This window comes from Pseudorca crassidens, chromosome 5 (genome assembly GCF_039906515.1).
Source record: "Pseudorca crassidens isolate mPseCra1 chromosome 5, mPseCra1.hap1, whole genome shotgun sequence".
Classification (NCBI taxonomy): domain Eukaryota; kingdom Metazoa; phylum Chordata; class Mammalia; order Artiodactyla; family Delphinidae; genus Pseudorca; species Pseudorca crassidens.
The window spans coordinates 94,565,383-94,591,440 of NC_090300.1; the positions used below are offsets into that span (position 1 = coordinate 94,565,383).

Sequence of the window (26,058 nt, forward strand, 5' to 3'; positions counted from 1 at the left end):
AAAACCTGTAATATTCAGAGCAGTTCCATTTGTAATAGTCAAAAATTGGAAACAACACAGCTATCCTTCAATGCGCGAATGGTTAAACAAACTGTGGTACATCTATACCATAGAAAACTACTCAGAAAAAAAAAAAAAGTACCAACTATACATAGTTGTTGAACCATACAACAACGAGGATGAATCTCCAGAGAATTATGCTGAGTTTAAATAACCAGCTCCAAAAGGCTACATATTGTTTGATTCTATTTAAGTAACATTCTTTAAATGACAAATTATGTAAACAGAGAACAGTTTTGCAGATGCTAGTGGTTAAGTGAGGTGCGAGGGAGGTGGATATGGCTACAAAAGTTCAACATGAGAGATCCCTGTGGTGATGTATCTTGACTATGTCAATGTCAATATCCTGATGCTATTGCACATAGTTTTGCAAGACGATGCCATTGGAGTATACTAGGAAAAGGGGACAAAGGATCTCTCTGGATTATTTCTTATGACTGCATGTGAATCTACGATTATCTTAAAAGTTTAATTCAATTAAAAAATCTAACTGAGAATCAGGGCAATGGAGAAGCTTTATTGTATATCCAAATAATTCTGTTAGAGGCTGCTATATTACCCACGTACTCTGGACAAAGCATGGTAATGTTCACTTTGTAGTGGAAAGACTATGGGCTTTGTCATTAGAGTCCTTGGATGAGATATAGCTTACCACATATCAGCTGTGTGACCTTAGACAGTCTGACCTTCAGTGTCCTAATCTATAAAACACTAGATTCCTTTTGAGGCTTAAGCAAGGTAGTGTCTAAATTAGATACATAAAACACTGTATACTTAAAACCCTTGGCACTGTGTCTAACCACACAGTAAGTACTCAAACGTTAGCTATCATGAAGGAGAAAGAATCAGAACAATTGTTTAGCAAGCAACTGTTTCCCTGTCCCTGTATTAAACTTGACAAGGGATTATTAGATTATAAAACAACATATAAAAGAGACATAGAACGCCAACTAAGCAAACATGTGTTAACAGAAGTGTATATGTGATTTTTTAAAAAACTGTCTAGTAAATTTTCCTTATTTTTAAAGAGTGTATGATTACAGAGACTGGAAAAATTAAAAAAGAAACACAGATAATGCAATCATCGTTACAGAATAACATGACTAACCTTATTTTTATATGCATATATTTTTAGAACACTGATATTATGCTGCTTATATACCATTTTCAAATCTACTTTTTGATTGCATGCATATTTTTCCACGTCATCCAATATCTTAAAACATCTTTTTCAATGTTGCCTAAATTAGCGCCTATATATACAATGGAATATTAACTATGTACCAACGGACACGTTAGTTGATTCCAATTTTTTTCTACTGTAAAAACTAACAGAAAAATTCTAGTTACATAAAACTTTGTCTAAGTTGGCTATTGATAAAGGAATGCTTCCTATAGAGGGGATATTAAGAAAAAGAATATACAGGTACCACCCCCCTTTTTGAAAGTTTGCTTTACGCCACTTCATTTTTATAAATTACCCACATTAGTACCTGTTTTCGCTAATGGAAGGAAATCCAAAGAGGATTTTGGGTTTTACAAAAAAAAGGCAAAAAGCAAAAATTACATTCAGCATTTGTTTTGCAGGGGGCTGTTATAAAGGCAGTGTGTGCCTCAAGCAGTGAGAGTGGCCCCGCTAAACTCCTTCCCCAGGAACTACACTCAGAATCTCAGCATCAAGCTGCCATAGCTTTGAACTGTTTCTGTGAGCATCTGTGCTTTATCTTGATTTACTTTGTGCATCCGTTAGCAAAATGTGTCCTAAGATAATTGCTTCTTTGCTTTCCACCATTTCGGCCTACGAAAAGTTTAATAGGAATGCTCTACTTTCAGGTAGTGGGGGAAATTTGTACTATAAAATTCTTGATTTGCGTGACAAATCCTTCTGAGAGGAATGAAGCAGGATTCTTAAGAAGATGCTTTTTTGGAAGTTAAGTATTTGTTCCACTTGAATTAGTTTCACTCTGATCAACGTATATTATGCTTTTTAAAGTAGAAGTAATAGAAACTTTGGAAGAAAGTGAAAACACCTCAGAATCTATTACAATCAACGAAAAGAATGTCAAGTACATTGTGAAAAGTACACCAGATATTGGGAAGGTTTATTTCAAAGCAGTTAGAGCATTCAAATGCCAGACAGTCTATTATTGTGAAAGACAGTTCAGGCCTGCAACGGAGGCTCAAACTAAACTCTGGAATCATTTAGGAAGTGACAGAGGAAAGAAAAAAGGGAAACATATACATAAATTCAACAACCCAAATTATAGTTTCAGGGAACAGGCATATAATCAAAAAACAAGAAAGGACTGCAACAGGAAGTTGAAATTAAGTTTTCAAAAGAAAAAGCAATAAAGACAGGATAGACCCTACTACTTGAAGAATAGGATTAAAAAATCATCCAGTGAAAAGAGGCAGAACTGCTTAATTTTGATTGTGTTTCTTCTTTATAAAGGAGAAAAAATCTTTATTGTATGGTAGAACAATATTGATAGAAAGTTGAAGCCCAAGATGGATACAGCAAAGTGATAACTGAGGGAGGAAACTTCACATCACAAAATGTCACAGGGTAGTGTAGTTAATCCAACAAGCGGTATTTCATGAAAAGGGAGGGAGTTCCGCATTTTAATCCACAGCAACATGATGCAAGATAGAAGCAGTAACGTTACTTTCCCAAGAGGATGATATAGCTACTAGCTGCATTTCAGATTCAACTGTAGAGATTTTAACCATGTACATGTACAGGCGCCTTCAAATGCAGTAAATCAAAACATTCTTATTGGTTGGGGATAGGCATCTGCATGGCAGCAGCATAACTGCTGCTCAGTGAACTAGTTTTTAGCAGATTAGGGTCGCCAACCCTAAATATTTAAGAAGACTCTCAACAAATGTTACTTTTGTAATCTAAAATGTTAATCCTTAATTACCTTGACTTTATAGCCAGAAACTGCCAATGACAAATTGGTATTATAAAATACATGTTTTATTGATGTATATTGAAAGATTATCTTAAGACTCAGATAAATTCAATTAATTTCTCAGACTAAAAGAATCTCCTCTCTAGTTTTGTAGCCTTAATTAATGTCAAACATAGGTGCCCTACTTCCCCTCTCTCCAAGACACTTAGAATTGATCTCTAATCAGGATATAACTACCCAAACAGATCTTTCTGGATTCATGGTATTTTTCATTATTATTTTAAGCTTTCAAAACCCAGTAGTTTATGCTAAAACAAATGAAAAGAACTACCCCCCATTTCTAAATAAATATTCTCTCTTTGATCAGAAGTGAGCCAGAGAGACCATGGAGAAAGCAACCCACTTTTTTCTATGCTAGTCTGACTACAAAAACAAAGGGAATATAATAAAGATAAAGGTGTAATCCTACCAATCTTCGAGAAAGACAGGCCCAAGTCCAAAAATTAGATTCTGTACAACTCAAGGTAAACCTATTGCTTTATCAAATACATAATGAAAAGCATGGACTGGTAGGAAAACTGTTTTTCTAATTTCAGTAGATGTTTGTTTTCTCTTTAAAATTGTGTAGATTTCTTAAGTTACCAGCCTATGCAAATTGTCACAGGCAAAATCAAATTTATAAATAAATGATATCTATTGCTACACAAGACTAAAATAAGAATTTTAAATTTAGCGATAGGTCAAAGCTAAGTTTTCAATAAGGATTTCATTAGTGATAGAGCTTTGTACTGAGTTTTGCTAGTCCCTAAGCCAATTTATTTTAAATGGTGGATTTTCTTATCTTCCCAACTCATTTTAGTTTGGAAAAACTGCCTTCACTCTGATACCTCTGAGTTCTCCAAACAATATCACAAATTAGCTAGCTCTTCATGTATAAATCACATAGAGATTAAACAAACTCAGGGCTAATTTGACAGTCAGCCATAAGATGTATTTTGGTTGGTCTCATTTATTTCCCTCTTGCTTCTTCTGTTACTTTGCATTTTAACCACTGTGCAGAGAGAGATTAAATACTTTAATCCATTTTATTATCTAACATTTGTCATTTACTTTTTGGTAATATTTTTAAAGGGAGATATAAGATATATGTCCTTCAGGACAAAGTCCTGTCATTCTTCCCAGTTCTCTTATAGTTTTCTTACTGTGGTAAACACTGCACTTGAATACACTGAGAAGGTCCTTAAGAAGTCATTAGTTACCTATTAAGGCCATTTAATTACCTTTGGATGAGAACTCTTCCCTAATTCCCAGTTTAGAAAGGCCATTTCAGGAAGCAAGTTAGGATTTTATTATTTTGGAATTAAATATCAGACTACAGTTGAAATGTTTATCAACCACCTCAGAAAAAGGAAGAATCTTGAAATAGCTCCCTGTAGTTTGTTTATTTGGATAATTCCTGGTTTTCATCAACCTGGATTTAATTCAGATGAGGGAGAAAAGAAAACTCTTAACTCTGACTACCCTGAGATCATCATGTTGTAAGAAAGCCAAGCCACATGGAGAAGCCATGTGTACGAACTCTTATTGGACATCCTAATCGTCACACCATCCCAGTCGAGGCGCCTGTCATGAGTGAATTTGCCTTCGGAGGAACCCAGTCCTCAGCCATGGAGTCGCCCTAGCCTTCCAGTCTTCCTAGCTGAGGCCTCAAACATCACAGAGCAAAGATAAGACATGCTTGTTATGCTCTGTTTGAGTTTCTGGACCAATCTATTCTCAAAAGAAAATTCAGAGAGCATTACTTGATATAAATATTTTATTGAGCAAGAGACAAACCTTTTGCAACAGGGAGACTTCAAAACCAAAAGTAACACGAAGCTCAGGTCTCAGCAGTTACACCTCAATTTACAACGAATGAATGAAAGAGTTCAGTTGACCCTTGAACCACCCTAGGGTTAGGAACACCAACCTCCAGCACAGTTCAGCATCCTTGGATTCAACCAACTGCAGATCATGTAGTACTATAGGATTTACTATTGAAAAAATACACATATAAGTGGGCCCAAACTGTTCAAACCCATGTTATTCAAGGGTCAACTGTAGATTGTTTTCTATTGTGACTGGTTACTAGAAACTTACATTCCTTTTAGGGTAATAGCACTGTATAAGTTTACTAATTTGTAGCTTATTGGCTAGGAAGCTGTAAGGTCACACAGACATGAAGAAAGCTTAAGATTTGTTTAAGGTCAGAGTCAGCATTTCAGGGAAATCAGCACAGCTTATTTTGGTTATGTGATATGAGTGTTTGATTTAGGGGTATATTCAAACTATGGCCTCCATTTTGTTTTTTCTTTAACACTATAAATATAATAGAATGGTGTTTTGAGCTGCAAAATTTTGGTGTATGTTGTGATGCAAAAATGGTAACTAGAACACTGATTAAGCTGTGGGGGTCATGAGAATGAGCAGAATTGACCAGAGGCTCCAACAGCTGTGCTCTGAAAAACCACTACATGTTTGGACAGAGGCAACACACCCAAGGGCTGCTTGCAGGCAATGACTGAGTTCTGTAGGAGACATGCACCTCCTTGGATGGGCGATTTTGACTGGACTTCCTTGACGGCCTTGCTGAGCCTTCCTTAGACTGTAATGGCATGCTTCCACTCAACCTTCCTTCCATCTCTTCCTCATTCACATTCAGACTTGCCCACGGTCTGACTGCTCTTCCAGCCTTTTCCATCTCCCTCATCATTTTTTCTCATATAGGCATTTTCTCTAATAAAATCCTTTTACACTTAACCCAGTCTTGGTGTCTGATTTCAGAGGACCCAGACAAACACCAGTAGTACCAGAAATGGTCCGAAAAAACACACAGTAAGATGGGGGTTTGGTACTGGCTTACCCACCACCAGGCAGACAGAGGACACCATCCTCCTTAGTAGGTGGATCACACACTTTCTGGCAAAAGATAGTGGCTAAATTGCTAGATTTTAGTGACCTCTCACCAGTGCATTCATGATGGCCTTGGTAAATGCTCTCTGGAAAATGTTCAGGAGGTGAATGCTGCGACAGGTAGGGATGATACTGGCATTTGAAAAAAATTGGGGGGAACAATGCTTACAAAGATAGAGGGGTTGGCTGGTTACTGCTAAGTTGCATTGACACTTTACAGAAGGATAATGAGAGATGAGGGCTGTAAACATCACTCAGAAACTAAATAGAAGAGCCAGAAAGCCTTGGTGGTAGCTTACTAAGAGGCCTGTCTCTTGCTAGGAGGGTAGACACAGTTAAACAGCAGGCTGAAGACTTAATTATTAAAGTTCCAGAGCTCAAGAAACATTTTAATTCTCAGCCAAGGCAGGTCAGTTGTGTGAAGGTCAGGGCCCTGGTGGGGAAAACCCAGAACCCTGAAACTGGATAGGGACATCTGAGTGGTTGTCCTGAGGATGTTGATTCTGCAACCTTCTAGACCCTCTGGGACTGCAGAGGTAGCATAATCCTCCCCAGTAAGAACAAGCCCAGCACAGCAAGAATTTCACCCTGACAAGGCAGTAGGTGATATACACACGGGCTACCCCTACTATATGTCTTGGCTGCCAGGACAATAAACAGGGTTAAATCTCAGCTTAACCCAGCTGAAGATGGGCTGGGCCTTATAAGGAAGCAAAGAGACTATACACCTAAAGAATTATATGAATGACCTGGGATACACTAGTAGGAGCCAGGAAATTATTGCTGGAAGTGGATTTTGCAGTGCTTGATCAATGGGGACAGAATGTACATTTGAATAAGCCAGAATTCATGGACTTAGAGACACTTTATCAAGACCCAGGATTTAACACCCTAGCAAGGACCCCAGAGAGTAGGTAAACTAGCAGCTGGGGTAGTTCCTAAAAGCCCAGCTAATTCTCAAAGAGGTTACCCTAACAGAAGGCAAGTGAAGGAATTAAGTAGCTGAGGAAAGAGGGCATGTGGTATGGATATGTAAGGCCAAAAGACCCACCAGAAGATCGAGCTCTGTAGGAGGGCACAAAGAGCACTCCATTTACCAACACCATCAGGAATGCACTGGTTAGAGGGGCACCAGTACCACTATGAAATTCTGTGATGGCTTTCCTCTACAAGCCAGGGATGTTGATACTAGAGGCAGTTGCATAGCTAGGCTGGTTACCATCCATGGAGATGAAGGGGCTTTAAGTAATAGAGGACAGATGGCAGCACTTGTCTGTCAGGAGCCAGGAGGCTGTAATTATCATAATGACTGGCAAGGCCAGAGGGCAGCCAAGGCTGCTTGACCTGCTGGGAGTTGTAAAAATGGTTAACAGAGCATGGTGTCTCTAGAGGCAAAACATGTGGGCAGCTAACAAGGGTGTTGCTTAATATTACAACCAAATAAAGAACAGAGGAGCAGGATGCTGAAAGTGACTGACCAACAAAGTCACAATTGCTTACTCAGTTCCCAGACCAGATGTTCACATCTGTAACCCTCTGACTAAAGAAGGGGCTGGGGATCCAGGAGGAAGGACTCTGTTACACCATGGCAAGCATGTACCATGACAATAGAGTGCCTGTACGTGTGATTCAAGTTGATACAATTGGCAGGTGGAGTAATCTCCACATTGTCTCTGGCCTCTGGAGTGAGAGCTGTCATAGTGGGGATAGTCATATGGAAACCTCTGAAACTGCCTCCCAAAATAATTTAAAAAAAGCATTATCATATCCCATGGAGGGGTGTGGCAAAGATGAGTACCAGCATTAAATAAATATCAGAAGGATGCAGGAATGGTGGGTTCTATCATATCTCAATTTAATTTGATACTCTGGCCCCTCCAAAAAGCCAGATAGCTCTTGGAGAATGACTGTAGACTGTCACAACGTCAACCAAGACGTATCCTAGATTGTAGCTATCGTACCAGGCATGGTATGCTTGATAGAGCAAATTAATATGGCATCAGGTACACATACCCAGCCATTAGTCTAGTGAATGTATTCTAATCAATCCCAGTCAGGAAAGAGAACCAGGAAGTTTGCATTTGCGTGGATGGACGACAATATTCATTTAAAATTTTCCCTCAGGGCTATGTTAACTCTCCTGTCCTTTGTCATAGTCCAAAGAGATCTAGACCTTCAGGACATGTCACAGAACATCACACCTATCCATTACATCCATGATATAATACTGACTGAGCAGGAACAACAGGTGGTTGGTAGGCTGGAGGCCATGGTAAAATGCATGCCCTCTAGAGGGTGAGAGTTCAAATTCTCAGGTGCCAGTCCCTTCAGTGAAGTTTTAAGAATCCAGTGATCATAGGTATGCTGGGACATGCTCCAAAGTAGAAGACAAATCACTGTATCTCGAATTCCCTGCACAAAGAAGGAAGCAATACACGTGGAAGTTCTCTTCAGCTTCTGGCAGAAACCTAGGAATATTCACCCTGCCCATACACAGGGTGATACAAAAGGCTGCCAGCTTTGACTGAGGTCCTTGGACTGCATGGCAGTGAGGAGCGAACACTTCCATACACAGTTTCTTCCCTTTATTCTTCACTTGGGTCTCTCTTGCGCCAAGATCTGACTGTTGATCCAGCCTTTGCCAGCTCCCTTCCCATTTTCCATCCCAGGTATATAGCTTAATAAATGAGATTGCATGTCTAATCACATTTTGGCCTCTGATTCTTGGAAGACTCAAACTAACACAAGTGCTTTAGAGAAAAGTCACCTAAAGAATAAGAAATCACTGCCATCTTTAAAAAGAGGCTCTAGAGGAAAGAAAAGGGAGGAACCAAATTTACTGAGTGAAGAGAGGATGGTCACATGGGGTAGGAAACAATGAAAGTATGTGTAGCCGTTCTCATCATTCCACCATCTCAGTCTCAACTGAAAAGAAACCAGAACCATCATCTGGTGTGAGGAAGAGTTAATCAGAGCACGACTTTGGTGGTGTTGACTACAAAGCCAGACAAAGGCAGAAGAGATATAGGATCCAATCAGCCATTGTTAAAACATCATTAAGATTGGTGGCTCAGTCAGACAAGAAGACTGTTAAAATAGATATTTCAACCATGTAGCCAAGGATTAGCGAAGGAAGTTAGTTACTACCGTGTAGAGAGTTGCAAACTCAAATCAGAGGGAAGTAATTTAACTAACTTTAATTTAGTAATTTAAGGGTTGAACTGGAACCTATTTGAAATAAACCTAGTATGAAAACTATGGGCTTAATATTTTCCTTATTGTGGTGACTCTAAAAAGGCTCAAAATATGTCTCATTTTAGGAAGAACCATCCTGGCCATATGCAGCCACTGGGTCTTGAGTTCTAGTCAGATCTCAAGTCTGTAGGGGATCAGAATATGACACACAAAAATAAGCCACTTCAGCATAAGGATTATTTTGAGCTGAAGACAGTTGAGAAATAGCAGACGCCAAAAAAAAAAAAAAAAATGTGCTCTGCCCTCCCCATTTGCCTGAAACAAACTTAGATTCGTAAATCACTGGAGACTCTTACCAGGCCAGAGACAGCGCTAAGAGGAATCTACATAACATGCTTTACCAAAACAACCCTCATCTTCCATTGGTTCCCCCATATATTTACCTTGGAAGCTTAAAACCCTTTTCCTTTGTCTTGTCTCTTCTCTACCATTTACTGTTCTTTGTTAAAATGCTACATAAGCCCAAGTTCTAACCACCCGTATGAGTTACTCATCACTGAGTTTCTCTCCTGCATGTGAGCTCACTGCACGTTAATAAACTGTTTATTTTTCTCTCATTAATCTGTCTTTTCAGTCTAATTCACAGAGCCTCAGCCAAAGAATCTAGAAGGGCAGAGGAAAAAGTTTTCAACTTTAGCTTATTGGACACTTTACCTTAGTCATGATTTATTAACCTGGTAACTGCAACTCATTTGAGATAATAAAACAATTCCCTTAGTAGAGGCAGATACCCTAGGAAATTAGTAAAATTTATGTTTCAAGGAGAATTGCCCCTTGTATTACCCCTTCTAAGACCCTGAGGCTCATTTTGAATTCAAAATTTTATATTAGGAAGGATCCCCACCCCCGAATTGCATAAGCTTCAAGCCCCACAAACCCAGGATGTGCCCCTAGAGGCTTCTATAGCAGGCTAAAAAGTGCGGACATTGTCCCAAATGCAGGGTCATGTACGGATGTCAGGCAGGACAGTGATGTGTCCATATTTGCATTTTAGAAAGATTACTCTGGGAACAATGTAGACAAAGTGTGAAAGAGGACTAGGTCTGCTGGGAAAACAGGAGGAAGCTGTCATTGTATTTCAAGCAAGAATAAAGACCTTTTTCCTTTTTATTTTGTGAAAGGACTTCATGTTCCTTTTGAAAGAGCAAGATCCTCTGGGGCATTTCTAATTTTACATATAAAAGCTCTGGCTTCCCATTTCAGAAGTATTATTCTTCCTCCAAGAAGCTGAGGAGATTCAAACCTTCTGCAGTATAACAATCTTTCCTTGCCTTCAGAAAGTAAAATATGGAGTTTCCATACTCAACAGTGTTAACCTACTAGCAAAAGTAAGTAACGTAACAGCAACAGTTTGTTTTAAAATTACCTGTCAGTTTAAAAATTGAAAATATAACAGATTTTCAGAGACCTTTTTAACCCAATAAGAGATTCAAATAGAGTATATGCTATATCCCTGGATGATAAACTTAATATTACAAAAAATATCCTAAGAGTACATATTTTCACACTGAATACATTTTAGAGTTCATCTGGAAGAAGAAGAATATATCATAGTCAAGAAGACTGAGAGAATTAGAGGTGGGTTGTTCTACCTGAGGGAAAATCTTATTTTAAAGCCACAAAAACAAAAACAGTTTTTCTTCACAGGCATGAGAATAAGCAAGGAGAAGTCTGTTCAAAGTCTGAAGTCTGAAAATGGACCAAGTATAAATCTTTCACATTAATAGGGTAAGAATGGGCTGGTAGATGGCTAGCAATTTTCTTCACAGCTCTCTGGGAAACCAGCAACTCCTGCTCTATGTGGGAGCTGTGGGGAAGGTCTCTCCTTCCTCCTGAGGGCTTAGACAATCACACAGGGTATGTACCATAACAACTGTCTACTCTCCCAGAAGGTTACTGTGACAAATCCATACTCTGCCTTGGGGTACTGCAGAGAAGGAAGAAAAGTTTTATACAGAGTTTATGAGTATTCCTCGGAACTCGGTAGCTACAAGTTTTCGAAATGTATATTGGGTGTGCAGATCAAGCACAAAGACATACTGAAAATAAGTTGTTAGAAAGTCAAAAGCATTTTTAGTTTATGCTCTTGATTCAGGACTACATTGGGGTGAGTTCTTTGGAATGCACTTAAACACTTTCCAATTCGAATTCTTAGTGAATGGGACATAGGTGCATGTTCTTCTCCAGATTCTGGAAATACCTGACTCTAAATGGCAGACCCCTTGCTAAAGTTCCTAGGTAGAGAGTCAGCTCATACACCCTTGCACCCTTAAGCAAAAGGCTAAAGGGCATTGTCCCCCATACTAGACACAAAGGAGAGGACCCATCACCTTTATTCTGAAGTTTAGCTCTCCAAGCAAGAGATCTACCTCAATCATATGAATTCTCCTACCAATTTCCCCTAAAACTTCGCAACCCTTCAGAGCATAGGAGAAAAATGGGACTCCAGAGAGAGAAAGTATCACAGGCCATGGGGGTACAGAGGAGGCACAACCAACTGTCTTGTGGAGGGGTACGAGAAAAGAATGCACTCTACTCTTCTATATCCTAGGTTGCACTTGCCAATTTACACATGTATGCCGTGCTAGAGTATGAGTTATTTGAGCACAGAGAGGAGGCTCATAAGTCTTTGTATCACCATGCCCAAGCATAGTGCCTAACACATTGTATGTACTCAAATATTTACTGCGAAAAAAAATTTAGAAAATACTCTGTGGCTGTCAAAAGCAAAATACTGATCTCTGGACCTATTAGTCTGGGCTTTCTCCTTCACACCTCCAGAAAGAAAGAAAAAAATTCTCTCGTCAAAATCTCACTAGATGCAAAGGCAGAATGGATTACCTGTTCTACTCATGAAGCAAAATATGTAGGTATGGTGTAGGAAATCATCTCCACTTGTGGGACTCGAGGGACATTGTTCCAGCTAATGATTAAGAACTCTCCAGACAATAGGGGCTTCTTAGACAATGGGTGAATTTCCAGGATGTCCGGCCCCCTTCCGAGAAGGAGGGAGATAACAAAATGTAAAAAAGGTGTCTGTCAAAGACCAATCAGGCAGCTGGGGACAAGTTCCCTCTCTGGTCCGAGCCTAAGCCGGGACCAATCAGCAGGAGAACACAACCAAATCTATAATTTACATACGGGGAAGTGGGAACCTATAAAACTGACATATTCGCGCCCAAAAGGGTTCCTTCTTCGACCTCCTGCGTGAGGACCAAGGAACCCCGGTGCACCGGCCTTCAATAAACCTCTTGCGTTTTGCATCGACTTCCGACTCTTGTTGTTTCCTGGGCGAGTCGAAACTCCTAGGAGACCGCGCAGGTCTAACACACTAAATAGCTAGGAATAAACATAAGGTGTTTGGATTTAATGTTTGATTACCACGTAATGGTTTGAGCAATGGGTTCCAAAACCTCAAGACAAGGTGCCAATAACCATTTGAAAAACAGGCCATCAGAGAGCCTGGTGTACTGTGTATTGCAATGCAAAGTGTGGCATCTAGCAGATTTTGCTTTTATTAGGTTCTAGGGACCCCCATTAAGAAAGATTTTAGGACATTTATTATTTACCCTCCGTCTTGAATTTAATTTTTCCTTGAGGGAAAAAAATGCTGTCCCATAAATAAACTGAATCTTCTCAATCTAGACCTTAAAGAATAAACCTATTTCTATTTAACCTTTAAAACTGAAAAATCAATCTTTCTTGTTAGTACCCAACATGTGTCAAATTAAGTGTTACTAACGTATATGATGGAATAGGACTTTATCAAGAAACTAGAATGAGTGTTTCAATATTTGCAGAGTTACCTATTTTGCCATCTGACAGTATATACTACAGCTGATCAATCTTTAGCAGACTCTTTAAAAACAAAAGCTTAAGACCGTCTTCACTACTTCAGAACCACATAAGAAATTCAGAAGTGTTGCATTTTAATGTCAACTGTTGTAGTAAAAGTTGCCAGTGCCTGCCCAGATCCCTTTTCACCAGGCTGATATATGTATTCCCCAGTTGCTATGAATATTGGGGACTCAGTGTTCACAGCTGCATCCTTTTCCAGAAAATTACCCTTGATAATAGAGGCCACCTCACCCAGAGGTGTCTGGGACAGCCCACAGCCAATGACCCAGGAAGACAAGGGTATAAAGACCAGCCATTTTGCCCCACAGTGGGGCACCTTATGGTGCCATTCATGTCCCAGAGAACGTATCATGGTGCCCATTACTATGTTCTGTTGAATCTCCTTCCGAATATCTATCATTTTCTCACCATCCTAATTGTTTCTCATCCCAGTTCAGGAGCATCTCTCACCTGACTATTTGAATTGCCTTCTGAATCAATGTTCATCTTTCCATAGTCCCTTCTCTACAATATTGTCAGAACACTCTAAGATGCAAATTTAATCACCTTCCACTTCCCCTCCCACGACACAGGTGCCTCTACTTGAAATCCTTCAATAACCATCGCCATCACCTACACAGAGGCATTAAATGGAACTCAGTTCACCCATGCACTTTGTTTCTCCTCCAAGAAAATGAGACCATGGAGCAAAGAAAAGCCTTGATATACATATAACACAATGCAACTTGATGGCACTTATCTACCTTGAGAGCCAAAGTTAGCTGAAACAGTTAACTATAATCTTGGAGGCGTTAGAAGACTTCCATTTAGTAGAGAAGAACTAAAAGACTAAGTAAATCCAGGAGAATGGGTTACAAAACCACTCACTTCCCTTTCTAAGTTAGGGAGTTTATTACAGCAAGCTAGGACTGAGTGTGTCCTACTGGTGTTTTGGGCAATAACCTCCTGGACCTCTGGCCCAGGAATCTCTTGGAACATTGGATGTGAAATTTCACAGGTTAAGGTTGGGATGATGATTAGTTCTTAAGTGGGTAACTAATGATGAAAGTCAAACCTACAGTAGTATAATTATGTTAAAGAATAATGTGTGCCTATAGATACTTAAGTATCTAATGTTTGAAAGTTCTGCCTGTTAGAGAAACAGACTGACTTGTGATTCCCATTTATAATACACAGTTGAGTAACTGATTTAGACTTTTGGTTTTACATTAAAATCTACCTTTACAACCAGTAATGGAATATTTCATAGAACTTATTTCCCTCCTCTCTCACTTTTTACTTTTAGAGTCAGGAGATTTTATAGTATCTAGAATAGTTTGTCAGATAATATTAAAACAATATAATAAGCTTATGAACAGTTTAAAACCTCTATAGGAATTTTTGTAAATCCCCTCATTAAACTCCACTGTAACAAATTTACTATATTTACAAATTGAATAAGATTTGAATATCAAAATAAAAGAATAAGGTTTCTCATTTTGAACTTCAATGCATTAATAAATTAAATACATTTAACAACTAAAGTAGCCCCTGAAATAGTATTTTCTGGGTTAGAAAGGTCACCCTCAAAGTCATTAGGATCTCACAGTGACATATAAATCCAAGCTCAGATCCTTGCAAAATCATAAAACATCACAAAATTGAGCTGAATTCCTGCATGACAAAAATGTCCCCTCCTTGAGATGGTTCATGAGTTTTCTAGGTCACCACAGTCCCTCCCCATAACACATACACGCATCGCTCAGTCACTCATTTACCTTTACATTCCTGGTTTTTACATAGGCATTAGCTACTTCAACCCATGTCTCTAGAGCAGTGGTTCTCAACCAGAGGGCATATGGTCACCCAGGGGCCAGCTGGCAAAGTCTAGAGACATTTTTGGCTATTACAAGTATGGGTGGGTGCTACTGGCATCTAGTGGGTAGAGGCCAGGGATGCTGTTAAAATCCTACAGTGCACAGCATAGCCCCCAACAACAAAGAATTATCTAGCCTAAAATGTCAATAGTGCTAAGGCCAAGAAATCCTGACCTAGAAGAATGCATCTAAAACCCTCCAACACGGCACAGAGGCCTTACAGTGATCTATCATCTTTGTGTATCCTGGAAACTAATCCATTACATTAAATAGGTCACAAGTATCTCCTTTCTTCATGGTTTATGGAGTCCTCATTTGTATTTAATTTCTTAAATTTTGATGAGTTTCTCTTTTCTTTAAAATTTGTTCTTTATTTCCTTCAAGAAATCCTTCCTTACATTGAGATTAAAGATACTCTATTTTGCTTCCTTCTAACCATCCTACAAGTATTTCACATTTATGTCTTCAATCCATATGGAATTTATGTGCTGGAATTCAGAAATGTAATTTTGTTTCCATATGGATAACCCATAGCATTTATTGAACAGTTCATCTTTCTCCACTAGTTGGTAACACCAACTTTGTCATATACTGAGTTTCCATGTAAACTCTCAGCTGTTTCCAGGCTATTCTCTATTTATTCCTGTGATGCTATTATTTTAAGTTATACTTTTATTAGGGAACTTACTACCTGATATGATTCCTTTCTCTTGCTTCTTTAAATTTACTCTTACATGAATTTCAGTGTAGGCCCTCTTGGAATTATACTTGAAATTGTTTATGGATTAGGTAAAGATAACTGACTTTTCTCATTGATGAATATTGTATCCCTACTTGGATTTTCCATGACTTTAACAATTTCTCTGTAATCATAATGATAGACTTATTCCTGGGTGCTATATATGGTTTGTTTTTGAGGTTTTTGGTTTTTACATATTTTTTCTTTAGTTTGGATCTTATATATGGCTAACTTGCTGAACTGTCTTAATAGCTTGTCTGTACATTCTCTTGGATTTTTCACTTAATCATATTACCTGCAACAGTTTTTTCTTCTGCAATACTTACTAATTTTTTGTCTCACTGTACTGGCTCTGATCTCTAGCACAGTTTTGAAGAGTGGATGTCTTCACTTTGTTCTTGACTTTAAAAGGCTTTGCCTCTAATGCTTCACATTTAAACATTTTTTTCTTTCTAGATTTGTGGCCAATACTTTCTATCAGGTTAAGGAAATTTTATTCAGTTAGTGGTTTTCTAAGTTTTTAACATCCCAAATGGGTGGTACTAGACCATTTATAACACAAAGCAGCTTTGTTCTTTAAGTCTGCCCAGTCTTCCTGAAGGACTTCTTATATTAGGAGATGCAGCTGGAAAGCCTTCCTCCATCTTTGAACCTGCCTCCTTTTCACCCCTAGCCTTGCTCAGCATCTCCCAGGAAAATCTATTTAGCTTAAATCACTTTTGATTGGGATGCTCTTTAGTTTTCAGAGATTAATCCATTCACAGAAATATCTTAAGGGCCCTAAAAACTACCTCCTATCATTTCACAGATAGTTTGCAAGAGATAAAAGAGTTAGAAGCCCAGCTATCAATTGTGGTCAACACATAGAGCCAGGGATAAATCTTTAAGATTCTTGAAAGCATACACATGTCTCAACATTCCATTCTCTTCAAGCTCTTATTTAACTCCTTAGTCAACCAGTGAGCAAGTCCTGCCAAAATACTAACACAACTGTACCCCAAAACTCCTGGGTGGCTGAGGAAGCTGGAAGAGGATTTGAGCGTGTACTCTCACACATGTGAAGGAAACTACCTCCATCAGGCAAAAGACCTCTTGAAGTGTTAAACTGTTATGGGTAAACAAAACTTCAGCAAAAATAATCCCTAGGTCTTATAAAAATAAAATGACATTTCAGTGTTCTTTCCCATCTTTTCTTTCTGTGAGAAAATATGCAGTGTTGAACAGTTGGTTTTTCCTTTGTTTCTTTCATTTTCTTCTGTGCCAGTTACTGGGGGACAGTTTATATTTTAATTTCATCTTTTCTTCTTCACACAGTTAAAGGGGAAAATAATTATTCATACTGGTTTCAAGCCAGGCTGCATCAGTATTGTACCTGGGAAGGAAATGGGTAGATTCTGGGAAAGGTTTTTTCTCCCCCCAATCAAAATACATATGTTGTTGGAGGATTTCTCATCAGCCAAAAAACAATGTTTGACTATTTCATTCTGAGTGTTATATATAACTTTCTGAAAATGTCAGAATATCTTATGTAGGCAGCCTGATTTCAAGTGAACATCTCCTTGGTTATAATCAATTTACCTGTAAAGTCTGACACTGTTCTGAGAGTCATCTAAAAAGCCACAGGTTACTTGTGGATGAATCAAGGACCTCAAAGCATATAACTGAGCTTATACTTTTTTTTTTTCAGTCCTAAAAAGCTATGCATCTATCTTGTTCTCTGAAAGTTATATAGACATACCACAGTACCCTTTACCCACAGGTATGGTGGTTGTTGTTGGTATGTATGGGGGAGAAACACTGTTCTACGGAGGCAAAGAAAAACAACAGTTCGGCAGTGGTGCAGAATCAAATCCAAATTTTCCACTCGTTTTTATTAAAAGCAGCTGTTAATGACCTGCAGTAGGCAAATGATGTCATTTATCTAAAAAAATTTTCAGTGGTCTTCCCCTTTGGGTTATTTTCTACATAAATCAGTCATTTTACATATTCCTTTTCTTTGGTAAATAGAAAAAGGTATTTGCCTTTCTGGTTTTTCACTTTGATCCTTTATTGGTATCAAAAGCAAGTTAGGTCTAGACTGATATTAAAATGAGAAGTGTTCTTCTGCCCATTTTTCTAACAAAAAGATACTACAAATAAATTTTAAACTTCAGTTCTGTCAAAAAATGGGCCTCTTCTATGTTCTCTAGTAGCAGATACAGGAGATCAGAGATCAAAAATCACATAAATACAAACATACATTCAACCTCTTGCCATACATTTTCTTCTCCCAGGAAACCTCCAGCATCCACCACTTACCTCATTTTTTATGTAGCTGGTAGGAAATCTGCTTGATACACAAACTCTTTTTGACAACTGTAAAGCTGTGGTCAATTATGCCCTTTCTTGTATTTTCCAGGTCAACAGCTGCGCAGTACAGTAGTTAACACTCTGTCTTTAGCCACACTTAAGAGTTATAGCGCAGGGAAATTCCTTTCAAGATTATCTCCTTTATTTTGTTGATTTTGAACAAGGAACCCCCAAACTTTACACTACGTGTAATGGGCTTGCAACAGATTAAGCAGCAGGATGTGAGTTTAGAGTTCTTATTTCTGAGGTAGAACAAATCGTTCCTCATGCCTCCTTTCTGCTTATCCTCAGCCTTTCTTCTTCCCCACCCCCTCCCAACCAACAACTTTTCCCAGCCCTGGAGTAACAGCGGAGAATTATAATACTTCAAATCTTACAATATATTGTTAAACACAGCATTCCCGAATGAGAGAAAGATTAATGAAAACTCTCGTTGGAAAGCTCCTGAGGTAAGGGGAAACCTATGATATCGACTATCTTTACAACTGTGAAAAACTTTCAGTTTTGAAAAGAAAAGTAAAAAAGATACCAGCAGGTTAGCGTAGCCTTCAATACTGCAGCACGTCTTCCTTTACTCTTTTTAACTGCTACCAGCTGACTCACACTCCGACTCAGGGGCCCTTGGCAACCAACGGCCCAAGCCCCCTAAAGACTGCTAAGGACCACCAAGAGAGCACAGCGGAAACGCCCGCAGACCCTCCTCGGTGTTTAAATTTCAGCGGGAGGAAGCGTGGCCTAACGTGAGTAGGAGAACGCCACGCCCCCACGGGGCGGGGCTGTCTCACAGCCACCGTCTCCCTAGAGGCGGGGAAGGGGCGGGGCCACACGTGACGCCATCCATGGAGCCCTCCCTGGTTGGAGGGAATTTAGAAGAGACAAGGTGGGAAGGAGGCGGAGTCTAGTTTCCCTGGTGATGGGTTGCCCGGCGGTCGCCTGGTAACCGGCCGCGGAGGTCTTGGCTGAGCCAGCGCAGGCCGCGGAGGTCTGTGGGCCGGGGCTGACGCTGGACTCTTTCTGTCTGTTCCGCGATGGCAGCGGCAGTGGTCACGCCGTCGGGTTTGGAGGATGGGGTTTCTCGGTCCCGTGGCGAAGGGGCAGGGGAGGCGGTCGTGGAACGGGGCCCCGGCGCGGCCTACCACATGTTCGTGGTGATGGAGGACCTGGTGGAGAAGCTGAAGTTGCTCCGCTATGAGGAGGATCTCCTCCGGAAAAACAACCTGAAGCCCCCGTCCAGGTGGGTGCCCTCGTCCCCCGAGCGCCTGGATACGGGCTGGGCTCTGGGGAGATGCCTTCCTCCGGCCTTCGCGGGAACGCCAAGCGCGGGTTAGCGAACACTTGCCTCTGTCTTCCTTCGCAGGAAAGGGCACTTCACCCCAAACTTGGCGACGGAGGGCCGGACTACTCACGGAGCTTAGGCTTCGTATTTTTGTAGGAAGAGTAAAGTTTTGGAACTACAGATAGGATTGGAAGACAGCTTGCCTAGAGCACACACGCAGCTCCATAAAACACAATTTTTTTTTTTCGGATTATAAACGTAATAAAACAACCTCATAGAAAACTCAGAAAACACAAGAAAATGTGTAAAAATAGTACTGCAGTCACTCATAATCTCATCCCGAAAGATGAATGCCATTATCAATTTAGATCTATCTCTAGTTTTTGTTTTTCTCTTTGAGAGCCTGTCCCTACAACTTGTAACTGTGGGTACCTGGACCTTGCTGAGCACTTTGTATGCAGTTAGTAAACTTGTTCACTAATTGCTATGGTTTAAAAGACTTCCGCCTTTGCAGTAACAGTATTCTCGGAAACTGAGAAGTGAAAAAGACAAATGAAATGACAATTATTGGAATTGTCTCTCTCTCATAGAACCCAAAGGCCTGCCCTGTTCTGGTGGGGAATAAGTCCATCATCCTGAAGCCACTGGCATTAGTTACTGAGGGTAGTGGACAGCCAGCACTTTCTCTTCCAGTCAGTGTAGCTTAGTGATAGCCTCATAAATAAGTTTTATAGCTTTCCTTCACATTAGTACTTACTTAATTTTTTGTGTTTATTTTAGATCAAGAATTTGTAGTACTTTCTCTTAAAGGCTACAGCTAGTCTCAAATAATTTCCCTTGACAGTTTGAATCTCATTTCTTGCTCTCTTCCAGTAACTCACATTAGAAGATATGTAGGCTTCATGTAAACTGCCCATATTGCTAAGCCAGTCCATAATAGGAGAAAAGTTAGAGGAAGAATCATTGTTGCTTGATTCATGATAGAAATTGTAGGATTGGAAGTTTTTACTTAAATGAATAGGATAATATAAACAACCAACATCTTCTATGTTAATAAAAATGTGGTTTTTTTCTCCAAGTATATTTTTCAAACTAAAAGAAAGGCCTTAAGGTTCTATAGATATAATCTGTATACTATTTCCTCAGCAGGTTAGCAGGGTACTTTGAGTCATGGATTTGCATGGAAATATCCTCGTTTAATCGTTCTCAAAGTGCAGTCAACAGACCAGCAGAATCAGTATCACCTGGGAACTTATTAGAAGTGCAGTCCCACAGGCCCTTTCCCTGGTCTAGTGTATCAGAAATCCTAGGGGTGGGGCCGGGGCCCAGAAGTCTGTTTTAACAAGCCTTCCAGGTGATTCTGATGCCTGCTAAAGTTTGAGAGCCACTGTCCTAGGTCTACAGTATTTAACAGTATCCATTCCTCTGTCTTGGAGTTGTTAGCAGCTGATACGGAAAAGATGGGTTGTTAGTAGTGGGTGAACATATATTGATACCTACCTGGAAGGACTTCATGGCCTTTTTTTCTTTCCAGCTTTCTGTTATCTTTGAGAACATTTACACTTACCCTGCAGGAAAAAGTTTTGGAAACAGGAAGGAGTAGATTGCTGATTCTTATGAAAAATAGTTATAATATCTATAAATCAAAATGTAAACACAATAGTGATGGCTACACATAAAAGCAAAATAAGATCTTTGATCAAACTGACGAATACTGTTGCTAGCAGGTTTTATTCCTGATATGTTTAGGTACAAATCATGTTGACCCTCATAGGGCTATTTTTAGTAGTCTGGGGATTTAACCTAAAGTCAACAAATGTTTGTTAGACTGGGGATGTGATAAAACACAGTGGTTCTTACTCCTGGCTGCACCTTAGAACCACCTAGGAAGCTTTTGAAACATGCCCATACTGGAGCTTCACTCCCAGAAGTTCTGATTTAATCTGCGAGGGAAGAAGCAATGTTTAGTAAGGTAGCAATAGTTTGACAAGATCCTCAAGTGATTCAATATGCAGCCAAGATGAGACCAACTGTTTAACCTAGAGGATAGGGTAGAATCAGTAAGCAAAGATAACAGTGACATTGTAAAAAATGTAAAAATGCATAGTGAATAATCATTAAGGTCTTTTTTTAAACTCTGAGCATCTCTTAATTCCAAATGACCATTTTCTGGAAGTACTCTCTTATTAATTATTCCTGACACATAAATGATTTTGGCCAAAGTTCTACATGCTCGGTTTTTTAACATGACCTGCACTTTCTGGATGTAAAGTCTTTGATCTAATATTTTGTGACCAGTAGTAATTGCCCTTATCCTGTTGATTAAAAACTTTAATGTGAGTGTTGTGGTTTACTAGAAACTTCAAAGAGTGAATTATCAATGTGTTTTGTTGTTAAAGCCATTTGGAAAAAAAAATCCTTTGGCAATTTTGGATTTAGCTCCTTTAGCTACTATGGACTTGTTTGAAATATTTCATATTCTACCCTCTCCCCTTCTTTTGAAACAGACACTATTTTGCACTGCCTACCAATCCTGGGGAACAGTTCTACATGTTTTTCACTCTTGCTGCTTGGTTGATTAATAAAGCAGGACACCCCTTTGAGCAGCCTCAAGAATATGATGACCCTAATGCAACAATCTCTAACATATTATCTGAACTTCGATCATTCGTAAGTGTAAACAACTCTCTTCTTTCTGCATGTTCTCAAGTTAGGACATTTTTAATATTGGTAATACAGCCACATAAATGCTAGCCTTTTAGAAGAATTCTCTTTGAATAACTATATACACATGCATATATATGTGTATATATGTATATATATAATTATATCTAGATTTATTTTTCAGGTAAAATCGTCTCAGAATGGTTGATATTATAACATTAATGCCACTTCTAAACATGTTTAGTGTGCACACATTATAGCCCAAAGTAATAATATTTTTCTTAATCTTGATATGTCTCTGAGATAAATTTATGGATACTTAGTTCTCCTTCTAAAAAATGACTAAAAACTAGGAAGCTGGAACACTGTATTTTGAAAGGGAACTTTGATTTAATAGACCATGATAACAGTTGTACTTTTCTGACTTTTCCTGGGGACAAGCAGTAAGAATTTTTGGCACACATGTTATTGATTTTTGACAAGTGAATCACTTCATCCTTCCCATGGTTGTTTAATGATATGATACCAACCTAGTGGTTATACTGAATTTTCACCCTAACAAGATTGATGATTTTTTCTGCTGTCATGAGGTTATTGCCTTTTAATTTGATACTTTTGACAGTAAAACGTATTCATTTTCCTTTAGTATTTCTGTACCAATGGATTAAAAAAAAAAGACTAAAGAGATGGATTTCTAAGAAGCAATGTAATTAGTTATTTTAAATCATATTTGAAGAATAGAGAAGTGATATATTTATTCAGCAGTACTTTGCTTAAAATATTTTGACATTTGCAATATAAATAACAAGTTATACCCTGTTTATCTTTTGTATTTCAGGGGAGAACTGCAGATTTTGCTCCTTCAAAATTAAAATCGGGTTATGGAGCACATGTATGCTATGTTCTTGACTGTTTAGCCGAAGAAGCATTAAAATATATTGGTTTCACTTGGAAAAGGTAAAAATTACCCCACCTGGCAACAGTAATTTTATGTGCGGAGCTTTTTGTTCTAAGGGTTCAGAGCTGTTTAGTTGAACTGATAGGAAGTATTTCTTCTTGACTGTTCTAAACTGAAAATGCCACACTTAATTAGAAAACTTAGTATAGACAAAATTGGAATATCTGGTATCTTCAAAACCAGTTTTGATATTGTGCCCCTTCCCAGTTCAGATATATAATTATTAAGGATTTAACTGTAACTGTATATCCTGGTCAATTTAGGACATTTTTTAAAAGTTTCTTTGCATATATTTATTTATACAACCAAAGATAGTATATACATGGGGGTAAATGATAGCTACAGGTTTAAGGAAAAAAATGGAAATTAATATAGTATTTTAAGTGGGACTTTCTCCTTTGTTTATAGTGACTGGGCAAGAATAATACTGAAGAAGCCACCTGACACTCTGTTAGACATTGTTCATTGCTTCTTTCTCTGACCTGTGATTTGTTTATATTTCTATTGTTGTATCTATACCATGGTATTAAAGTCATTTGTTTACAGGTCTGGCTTTCTTGCTAGAAATTATGAAATCTTTGTATGTACTCTATGGCAGTTAACATAGCATTTGATATATCATAGATGCTCAATAAATGTTGACCACATGGATAAGGGAATAAAATATTAAGAAACTATCAATTTGTATAGGTTATAATTAGAAAATATACAAATTTGGTCCTTTGGAGATTGGGATTATTGATAGGTTAGAGACTGTGGAAGGCATTATTCAGGTTAAAAACATGAGCAAGCAGTGAATTTGGATTAGAACTACCTTCTTGGAAAGGTGTATATATTGTTTGTATATTTTAATGTATATTCAGTTACATTCTCTCAGGAAAGTTATCTACTCTCTATTAATGAATACTTTTAAAAACGTACTTGGCTTAGGTTATCATCAGGTTGAACCATATGAAATTACCGATATTCATCTATTTTTGAACTAAAAAAAAGTGGTAATTTCATACGCTCCAACCCAAACAGTACCACTTAGTGCAGTGTGAAGAATGAGTACATAATCTACATTACTTCTTTATTAGATTCCATGAAATGTTATGAGATATCCTGCATTTGGCATTTTTTAAAAATTATTAAATCTATTGCCTAATGAATTCTAAATTCACCAGAAATTATTGGTATCTTAACCACTAAGATAACCAATTGGTATCTTTCCCCCCATGTATATACGGTTCCTATAAATTATACAAATCACAATGCGTGACCAAGAATAAGATATGCTAAGAAACAAAGTACCAAATTAAATAGATAATTTGGTACTTCCTTTGTTTCTTAGCATATCTTATTCTTGGCCACGGATTGTGATTTGTATAATTTATAGGGACCGTATATACATGGGGGGAAAGTAGGGGGAAACATTGAAAATAGGGATTAGAGAATATATCAACTATGTGATATGTAAGTGACGTAGAAGTTACGTGTTTATAGATTCTTATTTTATATATCTAAATATGCTAAAACAAACTAGTAAAAAAAAAAAGGAAATTATTCTTTAAGAAGATTGATTTGGTTTGTGGTACTTTACTTCCTTAATATTAAATGTCGATTTTTGTATTTTGTTAACCTGAGGTATGGATTTTTAAAATAACTTTCCAGAAATAAATGCAAATACTTTTTTTTTAAAGATTTATTTATTTTTTTAATTTTATTTATTTTTGCTTCATTGGGTCTTAGTTGCAGCACACGCGATCTTCATTGAGGCATGCAGGATCTTTCTTTGTGGCATGCAGGCTTCTCTTTAGTTGTGGTGTGCGGGTTTTTTCTCTTCACTAGTTGTGGCGCACAGGTTCCAGGGCGTGTGGGCTCTGTAGTTGTGGCACACAGGGTCCAGAGCGCGTGAGCTCTGTAGTTTCCAGCCCACGGGCTCTAGTTAAGGCACGCGAGCTCAGCAGTTGTGGCACGCAGGCTTAGTTGCCCTGTGGCATTTGGGATCTTAGTTCCCTGACCAGGGATAGAACCCCCATCCCCTGCATTGGAAGGCAGATTCTTTAGCACTGGACCACCAGGGAAGTCCCCAAATACTTTTGAGTATTTTCAGTATGGGAAATGTGTGTCATTAATCTTGATGGAGAAAAGAGTGCTCAATACTTAGTGTTAGGACCACTGTTTAGATTTTGGAAATAAGAACAAAGCTGGAGTCCTTCTTATTACCTCTATCAAAATAAATTTCAGGACTTCCCTGGTGGCGCAGTGGTTAAGAATCTACCTGCCAGTGCAGGGGACACAGGTTTGAGCCCTGGTCCAGGAAGATCCCACATGCCACGGAACAACTAAGCCCGTGTGCCACAACTACTGAGCCTGCGCTCTACAGCCCACAAGCCACAACTACTGAAGCCCACACGCCTAGAGCCTGTGCTCTGCAACAAGAGAAACCACTGCAATGAGAAGTCTGCGCACTGCAACAAAGAGTACCCCTGCTCACCACAACTAGAGAAAGCCTGCGCGCAACAACGAAGACCCAATGCAGCCAAAAATAAATGAATAAATAGATACATTAAAATTTTTTTAAATAAATTTCAGATTGATCAAAGACGTAAATGTGAAAAATGAAACTATAGGAGTGCTGAAAGACCAAAGGGATGTGGGATGTGTCATGTGATGGAAAAGCCTTATGTATATGATGTTAAAGCTAGGACCCATGCAAGAAAATGTTGCTAAGTCTATGTAATAAGAATTGTAACAGTCCTGAATAGCTAAGAGTATAAGAAATAAATAGGAAAAATATTCTTAACACAGTTAAGCAAAGCATTAATTTTCTTAATATACACACAAGGGCAGGGGGCATAAATATGCATTTCACTGAAAAACACACATAACCAATTGAAATATGAAGAGGTATTCAACCGCTCTCATGTGAAAGAAATGCGGTTAAAACAAGAGTGAGGTTTTTTCACTTAGATGATTGGAAAGGAATAAAGTTTGTTTACCATATTGGCAGATGTTTACCATATTGGCGAATGTATGGAAACAGAGTCCCTGTTGTGCGAGTGTAAATTAGGGTAACGTTTTGGAAGCTGGTTTTAGCAATATCGAGCAAAACAATAAAATGTACAAAGTTGTCGACCCAGCCCTTATACTTGTACAAATTTATTTTAAATGATATACATAAACGATAAATG

The 26,058-nt window shown here is 38.6% G+C and overlaps 2 protein-coding genes across 16 annotated transcripts in view; one reads left to right on the forward strand and one right to left on the reverse strand.

The window, feature by feature from the left end:
- Positions 1–18,740, reverse strand: part of HHLA2 (HHLA2 member of B7 family) — a 161,218-nt gene extending 142,478 nt beyond the window's left edge. For 8 of the 15 annotated variants that reach the window (XM_067738963.1, XM_067738965.1, XM_067738950.1 and 5 more), the window contains exon 1: positions 18,514–18,740. The gene's annotated coding sequence lies outside the window, so the exon portion shown is untranslated. Of the gene's footprint in view, positions 1–17,933; positions 18,272–18,513 lie in introns of those variants that run through there. The other 7 variants (XM_067738964.1, XM_067738959.1, XM_067738955.1 and 4 more) reach the window with 1 other exon arrangement.
- Positions 18,741–18,880: 140 nt separating this feature from the next.
- The window catches only part of IFT57 (intraflagellar transport 57), a 60,281-nt gene continuing 53,103 nt past the window's right edge, over positions 18,881–26,058 (forward strand). The window contains exons 1-3 of the mRNA XM_067738966.1: positions 18,881–19,218; positions 21,768–21,930; positions 22,763–22,881. Coding sequence (XP_067595067.1) covers positions 19,013–19,218; positions 21,768–21,930; positions 22,763–22,881 — 488 coding nt within the window. The 5' untranslated portion in view covers positions 18,881–19,012. The remainder of the gene's footprint in view (positions 19,219–21,767; positions 21,931–22,762; positions 22,882–26,058) is intronic.